The following is a 10,235-nucleotide window of genomic DNA, read 5'->3' on the forward strand; positions in this document are numbered from 1 at the left end:
TTTTCTGCCCCTCCCCTGCTTGCGCTCTGTCTCTCTCTCTCAAAATTCAACAAACATTTAAAAAAATTTTGTGTAAGTAGTATTTAATTTCTGCACCTTGATCAACCAATTTAAACATTTTTTAAATATGAAAAATTAAATTAAAAGGCATAAAGTAACAAAATATTTACAATAAAATTTAAGATCGAATTTCTACATAAATGTCTTAAATAACCATAGAACTTTAAATAAGTGTTTTAAATAGAAATTTAAACAGTTTAAACAATTGTCTAGGTAAGGTTTTACATAATTCTTTAAAATAAAAATCTTGAGGGCACCTGGGTGGCTCAGTCAGTTAAGCATCGGACTTCGGCTCAGGTCACAATTTCACAGTTACCGCGTTTGAGCCCTGCACTGGGCTCTGTGCTGACAGCTCAGGGCCCGGAGCCTGCTTTGGATTCTGTGTTTCCCCCTCTCTCTGCCCCTCCCCTGTTCACCTTCCCCGCTCACACACACACTCTCTCTCTCTCATTAAAAAATAAATAAATAAAAACCCTGAAATAGTCAAAATCAAATTTAAAGCATAAAATGAAGCATAACAAATATTTAATGTTATGAACAATATTTAAGTATTTAGGATGAAATTTAAACATTTTAACGAATACCTTAAATAGATTCTAAATATTTAAAATATAAAGTAATATGTAGTTTAAACTTCACATGGAAGTCATATTTAAGTTTTTAAACATTTCATATTTACATTGTAAAATGAAAAATCAAATGCTACTTTAAGAATATAAAATGAAAATATAATGCGATTTTAATAAATAACTGGTAAAAAAAAAAAATTCTAAACTATACTTGAAGACGGATAAAAAACTTTTTATCCCCTCCTCTCCCCAGCCGGGAGCTGGGGCCACGGGGACTCCCCCTCGCCCCGCCCAGCCCGTCTCCGGACCTCGCGCGCAGGCAGTGTTGTGGCCAGCCCGGCCGGCCCGCGAGGACCCCGCGCAGCCAAGATGGCGGCGTCCGTGCGGCGGGCGCGCAGCCTGCTAGGGCTGGCGACGACCCTGGCCCGGGGCTCCCGGGACTACCGGGCGCCGCCGCCCCCACGCCGCTCGCCAGGGCCCTGGTGGCCGGACCCGGACGACCCACTGACCCCACGCTGGCAGCTAGGGCCGCGCTACGCGGCCAAGCAGTTCGCGCGGCACGGCGCCGCCTCCGGGGTGGCCGCCGGTTCGCTGTGGCCCTCGCGGGAGCAGCTCCGCGAGCTGGAGGCCGAGGAGCGCGAATGGTGCCCGAGCCTGGCGGCCATGCAGGAGTCGCTGCGGGTGCAGCGGCTGGCGGAGGAGCAGAAGCGTCAGGCCAGGTGTGTGCGGTGGGGTGGGCGCGGGGCTGCGGGCTGCGTCCTCTGCGGCCGGGCGGATGAACTGTTGTGCACGGTGCTTAACTCTATCCAGCGTCCATCGCAGGGGGCGTTGCGTGCTGTATGTAGATTTACCTGTATGCTCACCTAGCTACAAAACAGATTTTTGAGTAACAATTCGTTTAGCCACTCATCAAATCTTTACTGAGGGCCTCCTGTGTAAGGCCTTGTCCCAGGTGCCGGGCACAGAGCCCAGAACAAAACAAGATAATTTCAGGTGGGGGCAGAGAACCATGAGGAAGAGAGATAAAATTGAGTTAAAAGTGTGCCTTGGAGAGCGACTTTGGCTTGCAAGACCTCGAACCTCGGGCTCTGAGGACTTGATACTTGAGACTTGAGTGGCCAGACATAGCCGTGGGGAGATCGTCGGGAGAGTGTTACTGGTACTGGGAACAGCTGGTGCAAAGGCCCTGAGGTAGGAATATGCTTTAAGAACTGCCAGGAGGTCAGTGTGACTGAGGAAGAGTGGGAGGTGATGGGGCCTGCAGTCAAGGGCAGAGGTCAGACTTGGGAGACAACTCTGAAGAAGACTTGAAGAATGCAAGACCAGGGGCATCAGGACGGCACCACTTCCCAGAGGGAGTGGGCAGGCAAGTTGGAGGAGCAGGCCAGGCATGTTCCTGGTTTTCACTGTTCTTGTCCTCACAATAGCTCTAAGAGGAAGAGGGGATCTCCTTCATTTTAGAGATGAGAAACCCAAGCTTGGAAATGTGGAATCACTTGTCCAGTCACCCACGCATTGAACAGTGGATCTAGAATGTGAATCCCAGGCTCTACCCCATCCCAGCGGGATAACCCTGCCATCAGGCTTCAGATCTTTCACCTTCACGTCTCTAATCTTTAAAATGGGGCTGTGCCGCTTAACCAGCTGAGCCACCAGGCGCCCATGTCATTATTTTTCATCTCTGATAATATTCTTGATATTGAAATCTACTTAATCTGGTATTAATATAGCTACCTTGGGTTTCTTAAAAAACAAATAAAATAAAATGGGGCCGTGCCTCACAACTACTCATAGGATCGGAGGGAAAGGTCCAAGCCATTTCTTGCCTTTACAACTGGGCCTGGCATACAGCAGGTGCTCAAGTGATGTCTGTAGGAGGAAAGCGCTGTGGGAATGGCCATACGGTGTGTGGCTCTGGGACGGCTCAGTAGACAGCTCAGGGAAGTGCTGAGTTGACTCTGGGTCTCCTCCTGGGGGTTCTGGGGATCTGGCTCTCTTGGGCTCAAAATCACGCACAAGTTAGTTCCTCTCTCCTGCCCGTTACTTCAGTTGTCAAGGATCTTTCCTGACAGTTTTAACGACCACCGAGTCTTCCCAGTTTTTCATCTCCACGGGGAAGTCAATGTGGGCAGACTAGGGGGTGGGCTGTGGGCAGACGGGGGCTCCTTTTCTGGCTGGGCGTCGCTGTTCTCACCGCCCCGCCCTCCGCTGCAGGGAGCAGCTCATTGCCGAGTGCATGGCCAAGATGCCACAGATGATTGAGAGCTGGCGGCGGCGGCAGCAGGAGCACAGGGAGAAGGAGCAGGCGGACAAGGAGCGGCGGGCCCAACTGCAGGCTGAGGCCCAGGAGCGCCTGGGCTACCACGTGGACCCGAGGAGCGCCCGCTTCCAGGAGCTGCTGCAGGACCTGGAGAAGCAGCAGCGCAGACGCCTCAAGGAGGAGAAACAAAGACAGAAGAAGGAGGCACGAGCTGCTGCGCTGGCCGCTGCCACGGCCGAAGACCCAGCAACCTCCGTGGCACCCGGTTCCTGACTGGTCTTCTCCCAATAAAACCTGCCGCCTGATGGCCCCACCCCTGGTTTTGTCCTCCTCTCTCATCAGGCCCCCTCCTGGGCCCCCTGGTTCCTTCCCAACACCTGGGGCCAGGGAATCCCCCACCTTTCCTGGCTCTGCTCACTCGGGGACTCTGGGCCCTGCTAGCTCAGGCTTCAGGGGGAGAAAGAGAGATGCAGTGGGGAAATAATGGAGGAGCAGATGGCAAAGGAGAAGAAGGCTTCTGTTTACCAACATTAATCTCCAGTAATTAGCCAATTACGAAGGGGGGAAGTGTAGCCAAAACAGACTGTGGTGCTGATGGTGGGGGGGGGCAAGGAGAAGCAGCCCTTCCAAGGCTAAATTGGGGCTGGGGCCCACTGCCTGGGAACAAGCTGGCCTCAAAGGAGGCTGTGGAGACGGGGAGCCCCAGTCTGCAGAGGCTGACAGACCACTGCCCCTTCTTAGCACCGCTGTATCAACTGTGCCCAACCGGCCCCCAGACCCAGATGAGCCAGAGTAGGAAGCCCCAGTAGGCACACACCACAGGACTAGCGTTTAAAACTTTATTCGCTTCAAAACCTTTACCAGAGACACGTTCTGTCCTGGGGTGGGGGTGGCCTCGACCTCCGAAGCAGCTCTGATGTTACCCCCTCCCCAGGCAGGACAAGCCAGGCCTCCTCCTCCCCAGCAAAGGGATGCAGGCCAGAGGCCAAGGCCAGACTAGGGAAGGGATCCTTAGGCCTCCCGAGGTGCTCACCCGAGATGGAAAGGTTGGGCCACTCCTATGGAGGATCAAAGTTTGGGGCTCCAGCTTCCCCTCACCCTGGAAGAAGGCGGGCGGGGGGGAGGTCTCAGGGGCTCTTTGGGGGAGGGGGAAGCAGGCAGCCGCCTCTCCATCTGGCCGCAGGGAGCTGGGACAGAGGCCAAGAGGGGCCCATCTGTCGCCTCCAGTCCTGCCAGTTTCTTGGAGCAGGCAGGGCTGGGGCGGGGGATCAGGGACAGCTGTCTGGCCTGGGTCTTCTCAGGCCAAGATGGGAATAGGAGCCACTTTGGGAGGGTGGGAAGTTGGTTTGTTTGTTTTTTTTTTTAAGGTTTTTGATTTTTTTTCCACTTCTTAAATAAACATGAATATATATATATTTTTTTCTTTTATAAAACTTTTTGGAGCTGGGGGGGTGGGGAGGTGGGGGGGGTGGCCTGGCCTCCCTGCATCACTCGTCCTCAAAGTTCTGACTCAGGAGGAAGTTGGCTGCCAAGTTCTCGTTCTTTTCACAAGCGAAGTAGGCCTGGATCACCAGGCTCTCTGGGAAGCCCAGGGCCTTCAACTGTGGGGAGATGGGCAGGTATGAGCAGGGGGTGAGGGCCTGGCCCACCAGGGAAGTCACCCCTCGGCCAGGCCTCTTACCCGCTCTATAGCTTCCTTCTCCTGTGGCGTCACCTGGATGTAGTTCATCTGTGGAGCCTCCTCACCTATGGCGCCCACCTCACCCTCCACGTCTGAGATGTCTGCCAGCTCCCCGGGGGGCTCGTTCAGCATCTGGATGAACTGCTCCTGGTGCCGACTGATTTGCTGTGTGAGACGGAGAAAACGAGACTGTGACTCCTAGCCCTTGATGCCTTCCTCCCCAGGTCCTTAGCCCTTTTTCATTCATTCAGCATATATTTAAAGGGTGCCTGTCCTGGCCAAATAGCAACATAATGGTGGATACAGGCTCCATCCTGGTGGAGCTGATGTTCCAGGGTAGGAAGATAGACCACGAACAAGCAGACGAGTGGATAACGACTTACAATGTAAACAGTGGCCCCAGCATTCAGTAGGGTAAACGTTGGGCTAGAAGAAAAACACTGCCTGCCAAGAAAGGGAGGTCTGTGATCTGTAGGAGGGGAAGGGAAATTTCCTCCAGATAGAACAATGAAGCGCAAAGGCCTGGAGGTAGAAATGTACTTGGCAAATCCCAGAAACAGAAGACCCATGTGGCGTGAACAGAGTAAAAGGAACAAAAAGGGGACAAAACAAAAGATGAGATCGGAGAGGAAGGTGCAGGGACCAGACCTGTGTTCTGCTTTCTAGTATGAGGGAACACCACAGTGATGGTTAGATAGCGAAACATGTGATCCATATACTGTTTAAAAACATTAACTCACCCAGGTGTTCTACAACTCTATTTACGTGTGACAACTTTATTTATTTATTTATTTATTATTTATTTATTTCTGGGAGACAGACACAGAACGTGAGCGGGGGAGGGGCAGAAAGAGAGGCAGACAATCTGAAGCAGGCTCCAGGCTGTGAGCTGTCAGCACAGAGCGTGAGGTGGGGCTCGAACCCACAAACCATGAGATCATGACCTGAGCTGAAGGCGGACGCTTAACCAACTGAGACACCCAGGCGCCCCTATGTGTGACAGTTTTTAATTTCAAGGTAAAGAGTGCTTTTTTAGGAATCTGGCTCCTGGTGCAGCATGGACCATGGGGCAGTGCAGAAGCCAAGGCCTGGGTGGTGGCTGCCAGGAAACCAGATGGGAGATGAGGTGGCAGCCACAGAGGTTGGGAGAAGGGCTGGGTTGAGTGAGATGTTCTGGCAAGACAGGTGATGGATGACCCCAGCAAGCCCCCAGGGCCTGAGGCTCAAGCAACCCCAGGCTGGTCCTTGCAGGGAAGGGGAGGCATAAGAAGAGGGTCTGCTCTGAAGTCTTAGACCTCTAGAAAGCACTTTCAGGGGTGCCTGGATTGCTCTCAGTCAGTTAAGCATCTGACTTCCGCTCAGGTCATGCTCTCGTGGTTTGTGAGTTCGAGCACCGTGCTGGACTCTGTGCTGACAGCTCGGAGCCTGGAGCTTGCTTCCGATTCTGTGTCTTCCTCTCTCTCTCCCCCCCCCCACCCCTACCCCTGCCCCAAAATAAACACTAAAGAAAATTTTAGAAGGAACGTAACATTTGGAGGTCCAGATTGGTCACATCGATTTGGGGGCATCGTTGCCCAAGACGATATGCAGGAAGGACTAAATAAAAACAACAGAGGTGTGCAGCCTGTGCCCTACAACATCTGGGGAAAGTAAAAAGGAGGAGCCAGGACAAGAGACCGAGTGAGAAGTGGAGAAGCAGCAGACGACAGGTCTTAAACCGAGAGAGGGAGACCTTCACAGAGGATCCAGAAAACCCTGTCACACCCAGGGGCCACTGCCTGTGTGCACAGGAACCTTCGAGGGCTGGATGGAGCCTCGTTGAGCACAGTGGTCCCAGAGCCAACTGGGACACAGTGGTTCTGGGCAGTGCCACGCAACCCAGTGGGCGCTTATGATGCACCAACTGTATGGAAGCCAGACACAAAGGACCCAGAGGCTGGAGGCAGACACACACCACACCAGCTGCCAGACTACTCCAAACTTCTGACATCTGCCTCCATTAGAGAGGAGGACAACAGCACTTACACCTCACAGGATGTTTGGGAAAATTACATGAAACCAAGCAGAGCATCATACTGCCTGGAGCATCAGGGGACATCAGACCTGCTTTCCAAACAGAGACTCCCACATACCAGGCCAGGCCAGGCTAGCTTTCTGGGGCCGTGACACCCGCACGGGGAGAGGAGGTGGTGCCTGCCCTGGCTCCCTCCACCCCCAGGGCCGCACCTGCAAAAGCTGAGGATTCTCCTGGCCCAGCTGCTGGAGCAGGGCGGGCAGTAGTGCTGGGTTCTGCTGAATCACCTGCCGCATGTTCTGGAACTGGGGCTGGTCCCGCAGGAACTCCAGGGGGTTCTCTCCTGCCGGCAGGAGGAAGGTGTGTAGTCAGATGCCATGCTGGACTCCCAGAAGCTCGGGAGCGGGGGAGTCAGATGCCTTGACAGACACCCCACATGCACATCTCCCAACCCGCTCACCTCCTTCCGTGGCTGGCTGCTCCGACACCTGGCTCTCCTGGACAGAACCATGTTCTGGCTCGGGGCTCCCAGGAATTCCCTGTCAGGGGTCCTATTTAGTTCTAATGCGCAGATTGCCTGTTGCCTCCCTCCTGCACGCATGGCCCTGGCAGAGGTCAGGTGAGGCCTCGGCCCTGCCCTCCCCAGGCCCACCCCACCCGCTCATGCCCAAGCTCCTGCACGAAGCCTTTCCTCGCTGGAACCACAACCCAAAAGCTTCTGAGGGCAGGTTTCGCCTCTCTCACCACCCGTTAAGGTATTTAAGCCCGAGTACTCCCTTGAGGCCTCCCCAGGAGGCAGCAGCCCCACCTCACCGTGAGTAGATACTCCACGGCTCGGTGGGGGTTGTTGTAGCTGGCTCTTAGGGCGGCCACGACCCGCTCCCGCTCATAGCCCATGGACATGATCTCTGTCAGCATCGTCTCATACTCAGAGCCAGTCACTGTGGAAGGAGCAGCAAGGCCTGGGTCACCAAGGAAAGGAAAGGGCAGCTCCCAGGCCCTCCCACACCCACACAAGGCCCAGCTGCTGGCTGGGGCACCCAACTGCTTCTGCCCTGGGGACCACCCACCCACCTAGCGTGGATGCCGCGTCTTCCTCTCGCCCGCTGCTACCTGAAGAGGGAACAGAGCTGCAAATTCAAGAGAGAGAAATCGGACCCTGACTTCCGGTGCTTGCCCTCCCCCAGATATGTGGGAACATGTATGAGGGCGTTGGAATGTACTGGGAGGACAGGGCCCAAGTTGGGGCTGCTGCTCCCTTGCCTTACCCTGACACAGACTCCGGGGATGTCGTGGGGACTGATTCCTCTGACGGGCTCCTGTCCTCTCTGGCAGTAGGTGAGGGCTGGGACATGCCTGAGGCAGGGGCCGGAGGGAAGGATGTGGAGGACTCCGGGGCAGCAGTGGGTGAGGCCTCTGGGGGTACTGAAGTGCCTGGGCTAGTTTTGGCCTGTGACACCCAGAAAAAGGAGCAGGCATCAATATCCCTATCTAGCCCCAACATCCCATCCTGTCTCTGCCCCGCCCTATTCATAGCTAATCTCTCTGGGGCACACAGGCTCTTTACCAACTCCCCAGCTAATTCACCCACCCCCCACCCCCAACCAGCACACTTCACCCACCTTGGTCACCATGACGACTACGAAGTTCTTCTCGTCGATGCGATAGTCCCTGATGGGGACGTCATCACTCAGGATTTTGCCAGCATAGATGAGCTTCTGTCCGGCCACGGGGAAAGCATCACGACCCTTCTCAGCTTCTATCTTCTCCTTTAGAACCTTCACCTGGAAGGAAGGGCACACTCATTGCAAACCTCAAGATTCTTTCTTTTCTTCTGGGGGCAGGGGGAAGCGGAGGGAAAGACACCACAAGCTTCGATGGCACAGAGGCTAAGCTTCATAGTCAAGAACACCAGATTCGAATTTGTTTGCTCATCCCACCATGCAATGGAGCATTTCCTCAACACTTATGACATGCCGGGCGCTGTTATAGGTACTGAGCACACAGCAAGGAACAAAACTCATCCGAAGTCCCTGCTTTCGTGGAGATAACACTAATGTGCGAAGAGGGAAACAAAACAAACGTAACTTCAAAAGATGTAAAGTATGCTAAACATAGAAGGAAAAAGAAATAAAGAAATAAGATTCTTCATTGCATGCTGATGACAACGCTCAGTTTTTCCAAAAACGCCTTACATACATACTATGTATACACATCACTTATAAAACCTCATTGCTGCATAAAACAGGTATCGTTAGCCTTATTCTATACTGGAGGAAACACAGACACAGAGAAAAAATTAAGTAGCTTGCCCAAAGTCAAACCGTTGGGCTAGTCAAAAAATGAGTGCTTCTTCCCCTTCTACAAAAAGTGTACTTCGATGTCTCCTTCATGAGCTAGTTGTGCAAAAAGTACCAAACAGAGTTTAGACACTCAATATATTTCTCAGGTCCTAAGTCTCTTTTCAACTAAAAATGCAGCATAATGTTTACACCACGGGCTCTCACCTGAGGCAAAACCAAATTTCAATCTCCATTCTGCTATTACCTGCTTTTCTAATGGTGACAAAGTTCTCTAATTCCTAAATTTCCACATCTGTAAAACGTGGTGGATAAGTCAAGAGTGCTCAAATGACAGGCCTGTTTTGCAGATTTAAGATTAACACTAAAACGCTCAGCGGCTGGTAAAGAACAAACCACCAACCAACAAACATAAATCACTGAAAGTCAAATGGTTTATCATTTTCATCGTCACTGCCGTCACTACTTGGAATCTCCTGGTCACTACTCCCAAATTCGGCCACCAACGTCCCCAGGAGACGCCTGCAAAGCTACGAACTCGGAGCTCCCGTCCGGAAGAGCGTGGCCTGTCCCGGAATCGGAGCCAGCGGCTCCAGCGACCCGCGAGGGCACTGACATTGGAGACGGGGCCTGATGGGTGCCCCGGGGGGTGGGGCCTCGTCCAGAGACCGGCCCACAAACGCCATCAGCACGAGTCGCTGGGGGCTGGGCCGAGAACCAGAGGGAGGCTCGGGAGCCAGGCGAGTAGGGAGGGGTGGGCAGGGCCCTGCCCGCGCCGTCCACCCCGCCCCTTCAGTCGGGAGCCCGTCCTCCCCGCCCCCACCCACCCCCGGCACCCGTCGTTCCCGCCCCCGGGCTCCGGTCCAGCTCCCACCGTCTCGTCAGGCTCCATGCGGATTTTGAAGGTCTGCTGCTGCAGCGTTTTGAGTGTGATGGTGACGGCCATGGCAGGGCCCGAGCGACGCGGCGGCCCCGGGATCCTCACACAACATGCAACTCACGCCGCCGCCATCTTAGCGCCCAGCCGCGCCGCGAGCCGACCGCTTCCGGGGCAGGCGGTGCGCGCGCCGACCACCAGAGCACGTGACCTGCGCGCGCCCCCTTAGCCTTGGTAGGCATGCGCGAGAGAGAGAGAGAGAGAGAGAGAGAGAGAGAGAGAGAGAGAGAGAGAGAGAGAGCCCTTTGGCCAGGCATGCGCAGACTACAGTCTGCGCCTGGGGTCGGGGCGAGCCGCTTCTCAGTCAGCACGCATAACGTCACGTGGTTTCCTGCGAGTGACGCCATGCCCGTTAGCGGTGACGTCATACAGCCACAAAATGGCTCCGACGACCCCACTTTCGTGCTCCTATGA

General features: G+C 54.1%; 2 protein-coding genes across 2 annotated transcripts; one reads left to right on the forward strand and one right to left on the reverse strand.

Moving 5' to 3' along the window:
* Positions 1-964: 964 nt before the first annotated feature.
* On the forward strand, positions 965-3,208 carry GADD45GIP1 (GADD45G interacting protein 1). The gene is made up of 2 exons (XM_027050063.2): positions 965-1,348; positions 2,844-3,208. Exons 1-2 carry the CDS (start codon positions 999-1,001, stop codon positions 3,160-3,162), a joined length of 669 nt encoding a protein of 222 aa, XP_026905864.1. The 5' UTR covers positions 965-998; the 3' UTR covers positions 3,163-3,208.
* Positions 3,209-3,714: 506 nt separating this feature from the next.
* RAD23A (RAD23 homolog A, nucleotide excision repair protein) lies at positions 3,715-9,946 on the reverse strand. Its single transcript, XM_027050062.2, has 9 exons — positions 9,759-9,946; positions 8,207-8,368; positions 7,853-8,034; positions 7,659-7,714; positions 7,398-7,525; positions 7,045-7,123; positions 6,797-6,927; positions 4,571-4,735; positions 3,715-4,490 (listed from the first exon to the last, which is right to left on the reverse strand). The coding sequence occupies exons 1-9, from the start codon at positions 9,828-9,830 to the stop codon at positions 4,377-4,379; spliced, it is 1,089 nt and encodes a 362-aa protein (XP_026905863.2). The 5' UTR covers positions 9,831-9,946; the 3' UTR covers positions 3,715-4,376.
* Between the last annotated feature and the right edge of the window lie 289 nt (positions 9,947-10,235).

This window comes from Acinonyx jubatus, chromosome A2, assembly GCF_027475565.1.
Source record: "Acinonyx jubatus isolate Ajub_Pintada_27869175 chromosome A2, VMU_Ajub_asm_v1.0, whole genome shotgun sequence".
Taxonomy (NCBI): Eukaryota; Metazoa; Chordata; class Mammalia; order Carnivora; family Felidae; genus Acinonyx; species Acinonyx jubatus.